Raw genomic sequence first — 18,058 nt, 5'->3', positions numbered from 1 at the left:
ACGATATTAAAAATAGTTAATTTTTTTTAGTTAGAGCATTAAAAAGATTTTTATTGTAATGCATATGTGTATACCGAAAGTGTAAAATCTATCTTGTAATTAATACTTTGCTTCTGCCTTTTTGCCACATTTTTATCAATAAACTTATTCGTTGTTATGCCGATTAAACCGTTATTCTCGGTCCAGCTGATTCGAGTGTTACTGCATATCTCATCGTTTCCATTATGTAAGCGCTATGAATATCATTAAGGTCGGCCTTCTGAAGATGTTTAGATAACCATGTCGTTGAGAGCCGCGAGACAAGTATGTAACGCTTTGTCATAAAATTGTGCTGAAATTGTAAGATTTACAGTTGTTTCTTGTTTACACGGGATGAAGACGAGCCGGCGAGAAGTGGCTCGTTAATCGATGTCGCAACGATGTCGAATCGTTCGACATTTTTCGAATCCCTAGCAGAAGAAATCTCTATAAATAACTAAAGGAATTGACTTGAGGTAGAAATTTGTAGAAATTTTTACATCTTCGTTGAAACGTGAATTTGTTTTTGGTAAAAATATCTACGAAATACCACAAATTACAGTGTTTTCAAATCAAGAAATATACAATTTTTCTCAATCTGGCGTTACTTTAGATTTACCGACTACCGGCAACCGTCCGTCGATATCTACAGCACCGATTTAATTACCTATAATTAACAAATGCGTGTGCGGCATTTTAGAAATTTCAAGTAAAGCGTCAGACGAAATGACACGAAGCGAGCGAATAAATCCAAAATCCGAGCGTTATAAATTCTCCTCTCTTACCTATTTGAAAATACGAATTTTTTATCACTACACAGCGCGACAAACGCGATACACGCGTCTCGTATACAAACGAACAAATAAAAAAACTCTCACTTATCAGAAGACGCGCGATCTTGAACGCCCGGCGACGTCGATAATCCACGATTATCGACAGCGTTCAAGTCACCGAGATCGCGATAGCGAGACTCGCTGTATCGAATCGCTTGTCTAAGGACAAATAGATAGGACCTCTCTCTTTCTCGCGAGATCCGATGATCGTAGTTACCTGTAGTTACCAGCGTAAACAGCGATAGCCGATAGCGATAGCTCGATCACCCATGGATCAAGCGCGCGGCGGGAGTCGCGGCCGCCCATCGCTGGTTTATCGCGCGTTTCCGATTACGGCGGGCGGCGGTCTGTCCCGCGTAAGTGCGTAATCCGCCCGTAGTATCGGAGCGCGTGGGCTCCAGCCAACGCGCGGTGAGTGAACGACGACGTCGGGTGGCTGGGCGCTGCCGCGTGACAGCAAACCTTTCGCTCCTCGCTCGGACGCGACTGGAAAAACGGCGTCCGTCCTGGCGATTCCGCTCCGCGTGTATTTACACCCGCGCGCGATCGTCCACGATTTATTTGCCGAGCTCGTCGTCGCGTCCCACGCGCGGGGATCAAATTACTCGCACCGCCCTTATGGCAGAGCCTCTCGGTTGTCGCGGTCGAGCGAGAGGAGAGAGAATCTAAGCGAGATCTGTATGGGATTGTAGAGTATTGACCGGTGCTCTTCTCTGTCGACAGGAATGTCTGAGAATACTCGTAGCAAGGAGCAGTGGCAGCTCCTCCACAGTCTTCGGTCCACTGTGGAGGGTCTGCTGATCGACGGGGTGTCCAACGTGTGGAACGTATACGGCGGCCTGAACCGGCTGCACAGCGTGATGGAGCGGATATTCAAGCACGGCTGTCGTATATTTGATCCCAATGTGAGTCGATCGATCAGTTTGTTTAACCCCGGCTTCTAGCCGAGAGGTGAACCTGGTTTGCAAAAGGTTCGTAACTCACTCGCACTTGCATACGCGCGCGTCATTCCTCGCTACGTTGACATACGTGTCCCTTTTTACTTGAAAAAGCTCTCGCGCTATGGGACTCGAATCAGCATGAGAGTCTGGGCGTGATTTGTTGTGACTCGACGCATTGCTATGATCCCAATGTGAGTCGAGTCTCGTTATCTCTGGAGCTCCCTCGTCAAGGTATCTCAGAATTATCTCGGCACAAATCTCCGAGAGACATCTCGAGGTCGTAAGAACGTCCCTTGGAGGTTTATGTTGTACGTCATGTTTTAATTGCATTTATTTGTATAAATTATTCCTGCTCGTCCGCTTCAATTATATCAGCACCGCCAATTTGAGGCACGTTTGTTTTCGAATACTCAATTTGTGTAATAAAACTGTTTGCAATAACTGCAGACACAAATTGCCTCGCGCATATTACTCGAGAAAAATCTCGCCGTGTGAGGCTCACGTTGTGGACGAATTTCTTTAAGGGTGAACCAGATTGCTGGATATTTATTCAAGGACTCAATTGGCTTCAACCATCGTTGGCGACGTCACCGGTGTTGTTGGAAAACGAGGATTACTTATGCAATTTGCCCAGTAGAATAACGTCCAAGAAGGACATGTTGTGGCTGTACAAAAGGTACTTCTCTTTCTCTTCGTTAAATATACGGCGCGCCGTTGTGCATAAATGTGATATATTTTTGAAACACGTCCGTATCTCTCGAGAAACTCTTATCACGATTGGCAGATACTAAGGGCCCTATTTTACAGTTTAGAGGGTCACTCGCTATCGCATAAGTTGTCGTGGCTTCTATCAGATAAGGAACACTTGCTTTCCTGCCTGGAACCATGGGCCTACCTTTGTCAAGAGAATATGGCAGAGGCGACGCTTTTGTATCTACGAGCAGTCGAGAGGAATCAGCCTGTGCTGCTCGCGGAGATCGATCCTTGCTTGGTAAAAGTTCTAACATTCAAATAACCGCGAAAATATCATTAGACTGTTTATTGCGACAAATATTACCACATGCCTCAGTGGCCGAATTAGTGAGATGCCCGTCTAGAGTGTAGGGAGGTTCTAACTCTGGCTGGGGTGATATTTTTTACAATAAATTTCTTCAATTAGAATTGGTCAGTTGTGCCGATTATTAATTTTCTACATGGGTTAATTGTTTACTGGCGACAATAAGTCTTTATTCTTGCCTTAACATTGTTTCCTCGTTCATACAGCTGTTTTATTTCTTTACATTAAAGTGAAGAGTTTTGGAGTTTCAAAATCCACAAATCTCATGCTCGTAAAATTTAGAAATTGACTTGATTTAAATACGGTCCGATGGATTTCAGTGAATTAAATTATGCCCTTTTCTTCATTTCCTCTTCAATTTGCAGTTTTTACCGACGTGGATATCCCCCAAGACGAGCCCCAGGCGACATCGTCGCTCGTCCTCGTATCCGGTAAATTTCTCCGGTGTCAATCATATTTTCGCGCGTGACAAGAGCCTAAGTGTTCACACCAAGTGCCAATTGGACGAGCTGAGGGTCTCGACACGGTCGATGTTGCGCGACACGGACAGCACCGAGAATCAGATGTCGAAATCTATACAAGTTATCGCTGACAATGAGGCGCAGGGGGATTCCAAGAATGACGACGTACCTCTGAAAACGTGGAACAGTCTGCCCGCTCTGGTAAAGAGCCATGGCGGCGCAGTCGCGGGAAGCTCAGTCGCAACTTCGCCGACAATCCAAGAAGTCAGCAACGGCAGCAACGGCAACAACAGCAATAACCGACCTCGTACTATTGAATTGGCGGAGATCATCAATGTCAATTACTCGGATTCGAAACAGCCCGTTGATCCCAGCATGGACAAGCTCGCGGCGAAGCCGAAGACGTCCGCGAGGAAGGTGAGAAATCGAACGAAGGCTAGACATAGTCGAAATAAAAGAGTCTCTGAGAATCTGGAAGCTTCGTCGAGCGTTCACGAGACGGCCGAGAACACGGTGGAGGAGACGCGGCCGATCGCGATCGCAGAATCGACGGAGACGAAGGTGCTGGAGCAGTGGGCGGCGCGCAAGAAGACGTCCTTCTTGGTAGGCTCGGCGCCCGAATTCACGGGTTCGTGGAGCTCCGAAGTGGAGGGCCAGAAGGACATTCGTACGCCGCGGAAAAGCTTCATGGAGGACGGCGGCAGTAGCGTGCAGCCAATGGCGACTGGTTACTTCCCGCGTCCGGCCGAGGGCCAGAGTTTAACCAGTTTCCTCTCCTCGGCGCGGTTCTCGCGCGCCCACGACGCTGAGCTGGACCGCGAGAACGCACACTTCAGCGTCTGCGAGGCGATGATCGCCGCCATCGAGCAGGTCAAGTGCAACCGGCTGCAGCGGCGTCTGCTGGACGACGCGGCCGACGACGAGAGTGACGAGGAGATCAACCGGCTGAAGCAACGAATCCGGCTGCGACGCCGGCAACGCCAGGAGGAGAAGTGCCGGGGCAGAGGCTGGAGTCGCGGCGACCTGCTGAGCGACGGCAGGACCGACACGACCACGACCACCGATCAGAGCGTCAGCCCGTTGTCCACGTCTTCGGACACCTCCTCGGACAGCGTGTCCACGGAGGACTCCGAGCTGGACGACGAGCGGAGGTTGCGGAACGGCGGTATGTCCGCGTCGACCGCGTCACTGTTCTCGGACGCGGAGTCGCGTGCGGCGAGGTTCGCCACGGACTCCAATGTGAGCGAGAGCAGCGTGTCTGCCGAGGGGGTGGCTCTGTCCCTCATCAGTCGTTTCAGCGAGAAGCAGCTGCCGCGGGCGAGCGAGCTGCAGTGGCTGGTCTCTGAGAAGGACGCACCGCAACGCTTACTGCCGATGCCGAAGAGCTGGCCGGTCAGTCCCGACGAGGTCGAAGTTGAAGACGCGCGGACTATTCCGTTGAGGGGGACAGTCGAGTGGGCTCCGCCGCGCCCGCAGATCATTTTCACGCCTCATCCACCACCGGTGTAAGTGCGAAGGGAGAAGAATAGTAGAAAGTCCTCTATTATAATATAATATTCCTCTAATTCTTGTAAATCTCTTGACGCCATTCTTTATTATCTCTTCATCGTTGTTCTTAGACGATGAGAATATTTTGTTGCATTACTATCACTTTTACATTACACCAATCCTATAAATATGAATTCTGCAAGTAATATCTTTAAAATATGTATATATAGATTCTAGTAACAATGCAATCTTTCTACATGAATCTCATTACATATACAGATACTCTTCTACAGAATTTATCCTTCCTTCTCTCTGTCGTAAACATTTATATTCCTTTCTTTCTGGCAACTCCGCAACTCGATAATGTTTCTGCTTAGCCAGTGCTTTGATTACTTTTCTTTCAGAAGACGGACGATGATAGCGAAGCAGAATTATAGGTGCGCGGGTTGTGGCATGAAGGTCGCCGTGAAATATGCCAATCGGTTTCGGTACTGCGAGTATCTGGGTCGATACTTCTGCACGGGCTGTCACACAAGCCAGGTGGCATTTATACCTGGGAAAATTCTGTCGAAATGGGATTTCAATCGGTGGGACCCCTTTAAAAGCTGTCCGGTAAAGCTAAACGGAGCGTCTCGATGTTCCCTTCACGTTTTTCAATGCTTCACAGGTATCCCGTGTCCAACTTCTCATATCGATTACTGGACCAGATGATGTCGGACCCGCTGTTTCAAGTGAACGACTTGAATCCGCTGTTGTACAGACGAATAAAGCAACTGGACAAAACGAGACTCGTGCGCACAAAGTTATTCTTTCTGAAGGATTTTTTATTCACATGTCGATTCGCGACCAGGTAAATCCTTTTTTTGGACAATATTACATTGTGAAGTAGACATGACCGCTTGATGCCATCCACTTCCGTGATGTTGCAGTCTTCAAGACGTGTTGAAGAAAGAGCCAAACTACATCATAAACGATCCACATGTGTACTCAATCCAAGACCTAATAAATGTCAAACTCGGTGTGCTGTTTGCCAGGCTGCAGGAGCTCGTTCAAATTTGTTGCACACACATTGTAGATTGCGAGGTATCTCAAACGAATAATTAAAAAATTAATTTTTATTTCCATCTTCAATTCAATCTTAAAAATTTAGTTCTGCTAACAATTATGTTAATATTAAACAATCTATTAGACCCTTTTAAGTTCTTAAATTTCACTTAAACAAGACTCTTTTAACAGCAGAATGCTATAATATTCAATAAGTTCAATAAGAACTTTTTATTCAATGTTCCATTAATTTTATTCTACATCGACAAAATTGTTCATCTCTAAATATCGAATGACTTAATTGTCATGCAGAATTATCGTGTATTCTCTTTCAGTTGTGTCAAGCTAGAGGATTCGTTTGCGAGCTGTGTTGTTCCAAGGACGTGATATTTCCGTGGGATCTTTCGAAAGTGATACGATGTGAAAAATGCGGCGCGTGCTTCCACATCGATTGCAAGCATACCTCTGACAAGCTGGAGTGCCCTCGATGCGTGAGGTTGCACGCCAGACGGATTTCGAGAGACGAGAAGCCCTGACGAATGACGAGGGCGTTGTTTGTCACGCTGTTCAGAATGGAATATGTATATTAAGTATGATGAGCCATTCAAGTTCAGAAGACATCTTATAAGATTTCTGTTGGGCAATAAAGAAATTCTAAGGAATATTTCAGCTTTACAGATGTCTTTTGAACTGTTGTATATTGTCTGAGATATTGTTACTAATATACTGTGAGATGTATTCAACGATACGTTTTCAAAAGATTGATAAGAATCTCTTGAATACGGTATTTAGACAATTCGTTAGAATACTCAAGGATTAGATCGACCAAGGCTAGCAGTTTTATTTTAGTTTAAATTTTACCACGACGTTTCGGCCAGTAATACTGGTCCTTTTCAAGTGGATCCTATTGCTTGTGACAACGAAGCATCTACAAATCAATATCTTAGTCAAAATATAAAACGGTAATAACTTGTAAAATGTAAAACTATAAAATATAAAAATATAAAGCGGTAATAAATTATAAAAAGAACTACGAATAAATCTCTTAGTCATAATATAAAACAATAATAAATTATAAAAGAAGAACTTACAGGAAAATATAAAATTAGGCTAATCGTCATCGCACATAGAAATATACACCTTCTCACGTGTCATGTCACCAAGAGACTAAATAGTTGGACCAGAACAAAGGGACATTGCTAAGATCCTCCCGTCATGACATATAGGAGGGGAACGAAGAAACAAATAAATAAAAATAAATATGAAGTTATAAATAACTAGGTGATTCGAACGATTTTATCATATATCGTGTTGAGATTTTCAGTGTCTTTCTGGAGGTTAATAGTGTTATTAAATTTCTTGATAAAAAACATCTCTGCGATTTCTCTGCGTCTATAATGTCGTTCTTTGTGTAAAAGCAATAGGATCCACTTGAAAAGGACCAGTATTACTGGCCGAAACGTCGTGGTAAAATTTAAACTAAAATAAAACTGCCAGCCCTTGGTCGATCTAATCCTTGAGTATTTTGTTTTAATTACTGGCGATACAATTCTAAATTTAATTCGTTAGAAGTTGTACAGCGAAAGTCAATTATTTCGAGCTTAATTATGACTTGTAATATATTCGACGTAGGAGACTGCGGGACTAACTGAAGACGGACATTAGACTGTAAATTAAATTGAGCAAAAACGTATACTAGAGGTAGGGACCCGTAGTAGACGTTCAGATTTTCTTTTGTCCTCTACTGTACTCACGCAATTGAAAATACTATTTGTGCCTCAGTCTCGAAAAGGGGATATTGTATGAATGAGACGTATATTATAGCGAAGACTGAAGCATATTGTGATATATATATGTTGAATTTCGATTTTCCCCCAATCTGAAAACGAACGTTTACAGGACATCTTTTAGATATCCTCTAGATACTATTCAGAGTATGATCTATGAGAATGTTAGAAGTAAATCGGATTATATATATATATTAAAAAACGTAAACACGCAATATAATTTGCCGAGCAAATTAAGAAAATATACTTGCACAATGAACTGTTATAGGAAAGTAAACTTTTTAAAAGAGTAATATATAATTTATACATATACTGTAATAAATTTTCTTCGAACTTGTTATATACATTCATATAGTTAATCCTTTTGATAGACATGGAGAAATTTTAACAATACTTATGCATGTTTTTTCGAGCATAGCGAGCATAAACGAAGAGTATTATTTCCCTAAAATTATTTTATAAGTGGCAATAAGATTCTCGAGTTGACATAGTCATTTTAAAGCTGTAGATATATTATTGATTATATAATATAATGTAAAATTATTATGTAAAAATCAAATCTAGTAATAGTGAGTACGTACCTGATTTTTACTGAATTTAAAGTTTATATTGTTTATTTATGGTAAGCGTTAAGAAACGTGCAAAATTCGAGTAAATAACACATGTCTGCAAAAATTTTTTTTGTGGTTTGAAAAAGTAGACTAGTTCTCTGTAGTGTTTCTGTTTTAGATTCAGCGCTAAAAAAGAACCTAGGAAACTAGTCTTCTTTCCAAACCGCAAAATCATGCGTAGGTACCTGTGTAATCTTAGTAAGAAAGAAATCTTTTGACGTTTTTTCCTTTCTCTGTTATATTTCACGCGACATAATTCTAATTCTGGATATAACAATTATTAACATTTATTAAAAAAGGATAGCATGTAAATAAAGAGATTCGAACGATTACGATGCAAATCACAATTTACTCTTAGAATAGATTGATTCGCAAATATCTATCTCTGCGATACGCAATGGCAGTTTCAATAATCGACTTGTTTGACTATAAGAACGGATTAATAATGAATGATTTCTTCTCTGAATATTTCCATGTAAAATAATGCACAAACTAATAAATGTTCTTATGATTTTATTAAATTACGTCTCATTTGTAATGCACACATCATTTATCTCAGCGTAATAAACATTAACTTATTGATGGTAGAAAAATATATTAATTATATATACACACTGAAGGCTAATTTAGATCAAATTTTATGATCACGCATTTTATATATATATATATTCGTCACATAAATTTACTTTTATTTTACCTTAATTAAAATATGGGTACAATATATGTATATACAGATGAAAATCTGTGATTGATTATATATGTACAGTACATGTAATTTTCTCTTATGTGTTTGTTTTTCTTTGAGGTAACCAAGAAATCTAACGAGGTCTAATACTCAGAAGGTGCGCGTGACATTATTATATTTTCGCTTAAGAGTAATTAATATAAATACCGTATATAAGTAATTACTGCATCATTATACCGGGTAGCCATAAAATTCCTTTGTCTCATTTTTGTCAAATTCACTGTGCATGTTCACTATATATTGAATATTTTTTTCTTATATTCAATAAGGAGTACAAAAGGTGTTGCACATGGAATTTGGTTATGAAAGCAGTTGAAAACATATTGATCTACCGGGGTAATTAATTATTATGTATGTATAAATATATATTCTTATTTTTTTAAGTTTTTTTTATTTTTCATACACACTAAAGGGTTTTTATATTATTTTTCTTAATGCTTTATCTTGTATTTCTTCGCACTAAAATATTTATATCGTGCTTCGTCTTGTATTCTTTTCAAATTATTCAAAATATAAATAATACTAATTATACAAGCAGATTATATGGTAAGAGTGCAAAGTGATAAGAATCTCCTTGTCATACGCGAAAATGCGACACTCCATTTTAGACGCAAAAATCGTATCCAAAATAAAATGTCCAAATTGTATTCACGTTAGAGAATTTCGTGGCCACCCTGCACGCACAGACACACACACTCACTCGTTTCGGTTTTGTGACATTATGACTGAATATCACAGATAGTTTTTCATTTCTATTGGTTTTTAGTCTGAATTGTTTTCGTTCGGAGAAAGAAAATTATGTCACCCAGCGCGATTATACAGGTTTCGAAACGGTCTACAAATTGCGAATTTTTAATTACGCTTATTGTTAGTTTTGACACGCAGCAATTTATGTGACACAACTTTTTCTCTTTTTCAAATTTTAAAGTACTTTCTTAAAGCAGTGGATTGTAGGGAGGGTATCGTCGTAATAAATGAACAATACTTGCGTAAATTTGAGATATACCTCGTGTAAACCGCATTTGGTAGCGGAAATGGCGCCGACACAAATGCCGCTCACAAATTGAGTAATTACGAGTTTACCATGAAAAGGACAGGTCTTACTTCGCTAAATGTACGAAACGGGAGTTTAAAATGTACTTAACCGAATTGCCATAATGTAGAAATAGAGTTGGATCATCAGTATATACTTATCCTCCAATTCTAAGATCAGATACAGGCATTCTGTCTTCAATTGAATTTTCACATCATCCGATTGTTTGCAACAAATATTTCATTTGTTTTAACGCACAATCGTAATAGAAACATACAAGTTCTTCATTCAACAAAATAAGTTTCCTTCAGTTTACGTAGAGTCGGGCTTCCACTGTGCTTTCTTACCGGTAATTAGTTAGTTTCTCTGTCTTCCTCCCATTTTTCAGCCTCCAATCATATTCTAATGATTAGGCCGTCAATATTGGAATGTGTGGAGGCTGCGAGAAGGGAAGACAAGAAAAGCCAAGCTTGTTTCTGACGAGGAAGAAATACGGAAGCCTAACTGTAAATACAACAATGATAACAATGCGCCACACCTCTTTACATGGCAGTATCTTCAGCGGAAGCTGTCGCGCGAACATTCGCATAATGAAGTTTGAATTATCAATTGGCGTTCGGCAGTATAATTCTAAAGTGTCTTTCGTCGCGAAAGACATCGAAAGATTATGATCAATTACGATGAGACAGGCTGAAAAGCAACGCACACGATCAACTATCCTGAGAAACGAGATAGAGATAGTATGTTATGTTTGTTCAGTTACTCTTAATAAATGTGCAAAATTTGCTCTATTCAATGATTCTTAAAGAGTACATGTCTAAACATGAGTTAAGTATATTATGTTAATTAGATCAAATATATGCAATAAATCTAGTAATTTAATCAGTGTTTAAAAGGTGTTTAATAGATATTGTTGTACGAGGCGTGGTCCATCGAACAACAAAATTTCGTAAATATGAATCCAATTGCTTTAAAATCATATACGAATTTCGCAACGAGGACTGCTACGACAGACGTGAAACATTCAAGTCAGGTTGACGGATCTGATGTCGATTTACATTTCTTCTTTCAACTTAAGAAGCATATATATATTCTCTCCCATGGAGGGCGAAGCTAAACGAACGGCGCGATATCGTTCGTCACCAAAAATATTTTCCACTAGGAAGAATTTGGTTTACAAAGGCATAGTGTTAAAAAAATAAATAAATTTTATTTTGCTCTTTCCTTTAAATTTTTGAAAATATACATCTTTTCGTTTGCAAGCTATTCGATCACACATGCATTACTTTTCAGTCTATTTCGCATATTGAAAAAAATCCGACATCAAATCTCAAGTTGAGAATTTATCTCTAAGTTATAAAAGCGTGGCGCTAAAATAAATTTTTTGATAAAAAAAAGAAAAATAATTAGTAAAATATGACTTATACAAATAGCAAAGACTGTAAAGTTATATAGAGATTATCGCGTCATATATAAATAATAATAATAATAAAGATAGTCACAATTGTTACATTCGTAAAAAATTCGGTGAAGTTTCACGACAAAACTTCTTAATATGCCTTCGAGATTTTTTACGTTCTTTTGATCTTGTTTCATACATTATTCAATTTAGAAAGCAGCTATTCGTGTCTAAACGATCATTTAACTAACGTTCAAACTGAACAGGAATTTGATTTTAATTATTTCCTTAATTCCTAATGTCGTATTAGCAAAATAATTCACCTGTACCTGTACTTATACTGACTTTGCGACTTAGAATAATGAAACTGGATATGGAATACTCTTAAAATAAGTTCTCTCGGACTTACAAATTACTTCAGTACCACAAACTGTATCTTTTTTATTTATATTTCTAAAGTGTCTTTTAAGGGCAGCTTTGCTACTTCGAAGAAAATCCTAGAATGCAAGTAAAAGTGAATAATCATTAGTTATTCAAAATGTTCCTGTATATGCATAAAAAAAAATTAATACATACTTGTGGCTGTACTTGTTGTGGACATTCTTTAATGTTTCTTTATGTTTCTTATGCAAAGCCTGGTTCAAAAGAATGCAAATATCTCTTATGTCGTCAAGCTTATAACCACTATAGTATTCTAGTGTTAAATTCCATCCTCCCAGGTCCTTCATTATCAATGCTAGTAGTAATGCCGCCGCTGCCATTTTACTATCGCTGAACCTGATCATCGTGTAATCCATCAGTGAATGTTCCAGTATGTACCGAGCCAGAGTTAACGTGGGCATAGACACCTTGGCACACTATTTTCAGACAGTAATTTAGTTAGTGCACACTTGTATAGATTCCATTCGAATAATAGATGTTCTATTGGAGAATAAAGCAAGAAATTAAAATATCTCTTTCTCTCTCTCTCTCTCTCTCTCTCTAATCTACAACAGACGAATGTAATTAATCTGCCACAGTTTGATATGATTTGAAAATATGTATGCTTTCTACAGTAAATTTTGTATTTAATTGAATATATACTACAATATATACATATACATATAAAAGTTATATATTAAAAGAGGAAAATATTTTGCTCAGAGTTCAAGTATAGGAATCCAACATGGACCTTTCACTTGCTGACTACTACAGCAAAGCTATTCAAGCCTTATGCATTATCCTTATAATGATATTTCCTATTCAAAAAATATATTAATTTCAAATCTGATTTGGAATAGTAAAAGAAACTTCTTCTTTTGAAAGAAAATTATTTCGTAGAAGAAATAATGTAAATCACGAAATTATTTAAATCCTAGAACAGAACTTGTGAGATATGAATTATGCAGAGGCATACCCTGGCATAACGCCGAAGAAATCTGTACGATAGAGGTATACCCAGGTCAAAATTGACTATTTTCAAAACATTCATTTCCATTTTGATCAGCTCCTTTTGTGTGTAAGCGCCGTCACATATGTACAAAAAGTCTTCCACCATTGGCGGTATTCTTTCCTAAGGACAAAGGATATATTTAGTTATTCGGCTCAGTTAACGAGCATAATTTTATGAAATAAAATTTTCTATGGTAGACACGTAATTATAAAACTTACGTCAAATTTACTCGCTATGAAAAGACTCGCAGCCCCAAGCAGTTGTAGAGTCTCTCTCACAACTGTCATTTTTGTCAGGTATAGATCGACCAGTTTCACAGCCAGATACAGGGTCTCGTGATTCAATTCAAATGACTCTTGCACCTCGACCATCCAATCGACAAGTAGTGCTCTCATCCATTGCGATAGGCATATTTGTCGACTCATGTAATCGCCGACGGGAAACAGGCGTTCTCGTTCCTTCAGGTACTCGAAGATGTCCATCGCGTAGTGCGATACCTGGTACGGATCCTGCCAATTCTCAACATCGAAGTCCCATTCGACACCTTCGGGTAATTTTCTTACGGGTATAGCAATTAACAAACTGGCGGCCGAAACTTTTTTATGCTCATTCGTAGGGGTTGGTTCTCTCTTTTCATCTTTCTCCGCTGGTTTTTCTATTTTTTCATTTCTCTTCTCTTCGTCAACCTGTATACATTTTATCTATTAATGCTGCAGAAATAGACTAAAGTAAAATAGAATACCGTAAATAACATAATATTTATGGTATAAATTTATTAAACTTGTGGAAAAACTTTACTTTTAAAGATTATATAATTCGTTTAAAAAACAAATTTTGGCCTCAGAGTTTTTTTTGTCTAGAAGTTTTCTCAAATACAATTTAAGAAAAATGTGAATTCCACGATGTTATGCGTAATAATACGTATCGCAGAAAATGTTATTTACCTTAAAAATATTGTTGCTTTTGCGAGTCCTTTTCACGCTATCTGTAATATCTTCTAAAGCACTGACGTACAAACTATCCTCCGACTTCTCGAAATCCTCACTCAGTCTACTATTTACAATTTTGTTAACAATTTTCGTCTTATCGTCCTTCTTGACAACAGGCTTAGGACGAAGCACTGGTTTTGCTTTCGTCGCGGCAGCTTTTGTCACAGCAACGTCTGCAGGTTTCTCCGAGGCGACGTTACTTTCAACTGGTTTGATTTGAGTAACTATCTTTTTCACCGGATGATTCTGCCCCACCAGTGATGTAGTGATGGCCTATCAAATTCATGAAATTAATATAACAAAAAAAATATGTGTAATACAATACATGTACAGATACATACGTACACCGGACATTATTAATGTTAACGTCACAACGCTGTGATTTAGCTAAATTAAAGTAGCGGCCTGAAATTCTCGTGTCGACACTCACTGTCCTTCTCTTGCAACTCACATTTTGATAACGAGCTACCGGATACGTAACTAAAATGCGTGACAATGTGTCTCAAGAATGTCAGTGTCGTTAACCGACAGAATGCATCCTATCGCGTTAAAACATTTCTTTTTATCTCCGACCCAATCGTATCGCTACGGAAACGAGGCATGTCTTAGTTACACGCTTGTTATCAAGATGCGAGCAGCAAGGAGGGAAGAGTGGACGCTGACACGAAAATCGCACTGAAAGTTGCACTTAAATGCGACCATTGAATTAAAGTGCGTTTAAATTTCGACATAATGACTGCAGCGTATACACGTACATTGGTGATGTTAGCAAACGCGTGTCTCTTGTGCGTTTTCTCCTTAGGTGGCGAAACCTCCGCTTTTCGCTTGGCGCGAGTCTCTCTGCTACCATTGGGCTTTAATACGTTAGGCAGCAAAGAATTTTGACTTCTGGTCGTTATTCCTTTCCTCAAACTTGTAGTGCTTTGCAAATGTTGTCCAAGCAGTACCTTCGGGGGCGCCATTTTTCGGATACGATGGAACTTCGATGCTTCCTTATCTAATTGCTATCAATCACAAATGTACATACAATTAGTTTACATGTTAATTGTAGTTTAGTTTACAGTATATGAGATATAGTACAGTGCGGTGCATCAATTAGCTTCGGGTCGCATTGTCAAACAGCGTCTATGTTTAAGCAGTCAAGTAATCTTTGTCCATCCCTAATTATTACCCAAACTCCGAATTGCATCATACTGTACAATACGCTTCAGAAGTAAACAGTCGAATTGTAGGAACATTAACACTTGGTGGTAGCAAAGTTTTTTCTCAAACAAATCTATTTGGTCAATTTTGACTCGGTCACTTTAAGCCATTTTTCAATGAGCTGGTGATTAAAAACTAATTATGTTTACTGGAAAAATTTAATAAACCTTAAACGAAGAAAATATTTTTGTCAGAAAAAATTAATATTTGAAAGAGCATCACGTTGAAAACAAATCTAAAAAGTTTTGAAAAAATGGTTTTATGCCAAAGTCACAGTCTGAATCGCTTTGTCCCAGTTTGGCAACCAAGTGTTAATTGTTTCAGAGCAATTTTAACTAAAACCACGCTTAAATATTGGCTAAAATGTAAAAAAAACAAAGGGCATTTGATCGATCGACAGGCGGCTTCTTCGTGCGTTCTAAGTGAAGTAAAATCTAAATTATCAACTAGTCCGATCTGTGCTTTCAAATAACAAACTGAAATCACTATTAAACACAATAAGAGGTATACAAGAAGATTACGAGAACATCTCACTCTCGAAATACTTTTTTCACTCAGAGCACGCAGGCCAACGTGCGCGATTCTCGTTCCATGCGCAGAACTTGGTCGCGCGAGCCAAAACGCGCGTGTCGCGGCCTCGCGGTGCCGAGAGGACACGTCGGGCACGTCGCCGAGAAGAAGTAGAGTCAACCGCCTACCGTCGACATGGGGGATTCACGGGAATTCGACTCCCCGCGGACCTCTCGTAAACGGCGCCGCCGGGGCAGAAAACGCGGGAACCTCTGGCCTGGATCTCTGACGAGCTCCGCCGCGCGTTGCGAAGACCGCGGTTGTCCGTTCGGTCGCGAGAGATCGTTATCCACCGCTATCACCTTCGACGGCCTCGGTAAACGACTGCGGGCGATCCCGCGACCGAGGAGCCGTGCCGAATCGGCCGCGCGACGGCACGAAGGTCGCGAGGAAAATATTTATTCGAAATGTATACGCGCGGGGGGGTGGGGGGGTGGGGTAAAAGCACGGTGGAGCCACCGCGGTGGCGGCGGGTGATGCCGAGTCAACGGTCGCACGTACCGGAAACATGCGCGTATTGTGTACATACCTACGTGACTCCGAGGTCCTCGCGTACACGTGAACGGCGTGAACGGCTCGGGGGGTCGCTCGTTCGCAGGATCCACGCATGCCACGCGCGCGCCCGTTCGCTGTGTATATACCGCGAACGTTTTCGTTGACGCGCGCCTCGCCCGCGTCCACCAGGACCGGCGATGGTGATCAGGGCCTCGATGTGCGGAGTGTGCGGCTTGTCGTGTCCTGTAGGTTCAAAAACTTAGAGAACGGCCGAGCGGGACGCGGCGATTGGCTGGCGTCCAGCGCCCCCACCGGGCACGCTCGCGCCACCTCGCGGTAGACGCCGATACCTCGCGTCGAATCCGCAGTCGGTACGGTCAACCACGTGGCTCTTGGAAAAAGAAAACGATCGGGATTTCCTTTCCTATAAAGTGCGTTCTAAAAAGTCTTCTCTCACGGTGGCTTATGCCCATTCTACACCTAGGGATGATCCTACTTGTGGCTCATCCGATACTCGCTTCTATACCTAAAGCTAACCCTACTTACAGCTTATCCGAGGGAGTAGTATAAAGTGTAAAAGGTTTACACTTTGGTTGGTTTCCAATCGTACCAAAGTACAACTACAGTGTACCTTTTACACTTTATACTACTTCCTCGGATAAGCTGTAAGTAGGATTAGCTTTAGGTATAGAAGCGAGTATCGGATGAGCCACAAGTAGGATCATCCCTAGGTGTAGAATGGGCATTAGCTTTAGTTTAGCAGATGTGTGTAGTTCAATAAAAAATAATAGAAAGTTGTGCTCTTTATCTTAGTTTACAAATCTTTTTTCAACGTGGCTTAGCTTTGTTTTAGCAGACGCGTAGTTTAATAAAGAATGAACGCAGAATTTGTGCTCTTTACCTGAAAAAAGACCTAATATTTTTGCGAATTTCTTTTACCTACTGTCGGTATTTTTCCAATTTTTCTTTTAGACAGCGAGCATCCATCTAGTCTATTTCTTTTCTTAAAAAACGCAGTTTTGTACCAGTCGCGGTCTCATTATAAAATTCTTATGCATGGCCGAGTTCATTTCTCAAGAAAAACTTGTTTATATTTCTTAATCTAAATTGCAATTTTAAACAAACGTCGCGTATGGACGCTTTATTCTGCGCGCGGCGATTTGGCAAATGTACTCTGCGCAAAGTGTCAATTGTCGAAAGCGCGGTAGCTCCGCTAAAGTAGCTCCCGTTCTCAGTCGCGGTACAGAAATTATAGTAGCCGTCTGGTTCAAAGTTCATCGGGTTTACTTCGCGGAGCGGCACGCCGTCAGACCGCACGTCTCGTTTGTCTCACGGCTGCGCGCCTGCGTTCACACCGAGATGCAACGCGAGCGACTCGTCGTCAAGTACGTCTCGGCGAACAACTGCTTCGCACATCTGTCGGCTGCCTGGCTGCGCCGTTTGGAAACTGAGGTTAGTTCTCTCGTTTTGCATAATATACTCGAGACCGTGACGACTCGTCGGAGAAACAAGCGTCACGTGACCGAACCAGAGCTCGCTGCGGACGTTGCGGGCCGCCAGTTACGCGACTGAATGACGGGAAACACCGGCGAGAAGTCGCGACGGGAAAAGCGCCCTCTGAGGACGGTACAATGTACCCGACAGTCGGTAATAACGACTCGATGGTCGATAAAAGCGCGATCTTGAGAAAATGGTAAAGATAATAATTTCAGTTTGTGCATACCCTAGTAGCACAGTGCATTGCCCAAGCATTGGTCAAACATTGGCCCAATATTTGATTGTTTTGGGCCAATGTTTAGTCAATGCACTGTGCTATCTGGATACGGACTTTTTGCCGCCTAGATTTCTAATAAACATAATAAATTACAATTGCTCCAGCTAGTGATATAATCATAAGATTAATGATAAAGCGGGGAGCACACACTTTTGCATAAGTGCATAAGCATACGCAT

General features: G+C 40.6%; 3 protein-coding genes across 9 annotated transcripts in view; 2 read left to right on the top strand and 1 right to left on the bottom strand.

Moving 5' to 3' along the window:
- The first annotated feature begins 1,071 nt into the window (after positions 1–1,071).
- Positions 1,072–6,858, top strand: LOC105567442 (run domain Beclin-1 interacting and cysteine-rich containing protein). 2 transcript variants are annotated; one of them, XM_012022319.1, is made up of 9 exons: positions 1,072–1,262; positions 1,575–1,756; positions 2,317–2,468; positions 2,600–2,783; positions 3,215–4,815; positions 5,203–5,385; positions 5,466–5,648; positions 5,728–5,881; positions 6,178–6,858. In XM_012022319.1, the coding sequence occupies exons 2-9, from the start codon at positions 1,577–1,579 to the stop codon at positions 6,376–6,378; spliced, it is 2,838 nt and encodes a 945-aa protein (XP_011877709.1). In that variant the 5' UTR covers positions 1,072–1,262; positions 1,575–1,576; the 3' UTR covers positions 6,379–6,858. The 2 variants fall into 2 exon arrangements, with proteins under 2 accessions (XP_011877709.1, XP_011877710.1); XM_012022320.1 differs by having other exon boundaries at positions 1,072–1,756.
- Positions 6,859–8,957: 2,099 nt separating this feature from the next.
- Positions 8,958–16,511, bottom strand: LOC105567441 (G2/mitotic-specific cyclin-B3). 5 transcript variants are annotated; one of them, XM_012022314.1, is made up of 7 exons: positions 16,141–16,511; positions 14,594–14,842; positions 13,794–14,111; positions 13,068–13,535; positions 12,814–12,969; positions 11,994–12,274; positions 8,958–11,914 (listed from the first exon to the last, which is right to left on the bottom strand). In XM_012022314.1, the coding sequence occupies exons 2-7, from the start codon at positions 14,798–14,800 to the stop codon at positions 11,863–11,865; spliced, it is 1,482 nt and encodes a 493-aa protein (XP_011877704.1). In that variant the 5' UTR covers positions 14,801–14,842; positions 16,141–16,511; the 3' UTR covers positions 8,958–11,862. The 5 variants fall into 5 exon arrangements, with proteins under 5 accessions (XP_011877704.1, XP_011877708.1, XP_011877703.1 ...); XM_012022318.1 differs by lacking the exon at positions 16,141–16,511 and adding an exon at positions 15,782–15,972; XM_012022313.1 differs by lacking the exon at positions 16,141–16,511 and adding an exon at positions 15,740–15,766.
- A 325-nt stretch (positions 16,512–16,836) lies between these two features.
- The window catches only part of LOC105567438 (transitional endoplasmic reticulum ATPase), a 15,485-nt gene continuing 14,263 nt past the window's right edge, over positions 16,837–18,058 (top strand). Inside the window, exon 1 of one of the 2 annotated variants that reach the window (XM_012022310.1) lies at positions 16,837–17,558. In XM_012022310.1, coding sequence (XP_011877700.1) covers positions 17,274–17,558 — 285 coding nt within the window. In that variant the 5' untranslated portion in view covers positions 16,837–17,273. The remainder of the gene's footprint in view (positions 17,559–18,058) is intronic. The other variant, XM_012022311.1, reaches the window with a different exon arrangement.

This window comes from Vollenhovia emeryi, unplaced genomic scaffold (genome assembly GCF_000949405.1).
Source record: "Vollenhovia emeryi isolate VEMERY1.0 unplaced genomic scaffold, V.emery_V1.0 DF939137.1, whole genome shotgun sequence".
In the NCBI taxonomy this organism is placed as follows: Eukaryota; Metazoa; Arthropoda; class Insecta; order Hymenoptera; family Formicidae; genus Vollenhovia; species Vollenhovia emeryi.
This window is presented reverse-complemented; position numbering and strand designations above follow the sequence as displayed.

What these genes read in the sequence shown, in the direction of transcription:
- LOC105567442 (XM_012022319.1), top strand. Translation starts at nt 1,577, where the DNA reads ATGTCTGAGAATACTCGTAGCAAGGAGCAGTGGCAGCTCCTCCACAGT. An exon ending in ATGTTGTGGCTGTACAAAAG is followed by an intron (nt 2,469 to 2,599) that starts GTACTTCTCTTT and finishes CCTATTTTACAG; the next exon opens with TTTAGAGGGTCACTCGCTAT. An exon ending in CACACATTGTAGATTGCGAG is followed by an intron (nt 5,882 to 6,177) that starts GTATCTCAAACG and finishes ATTCTCTTTCAG; the next exon opens with TTGTGTCAAGCTAGAGGATT.
- LOC105567441 (XM_012022313.1), bottom strand. An exon ending in TTCTTCGGCGTTATGCCAGG is followed by an intron (nt 12,275 to 12,813) that starts GTATGCCTCTGC and finishes GTCTGAAAATAG; the next exon opens with TGTGCCAAGGTGTCTATGCC. An exon ending in CACAACAAGTACAGCCACAA is followed by an intron (nt 11,915 to 11,993) that starts GTATGTATTAAT and finishes CTTGCATTCTAG; the next exon opens with GATTTTCTTCGAAGTAGCAA.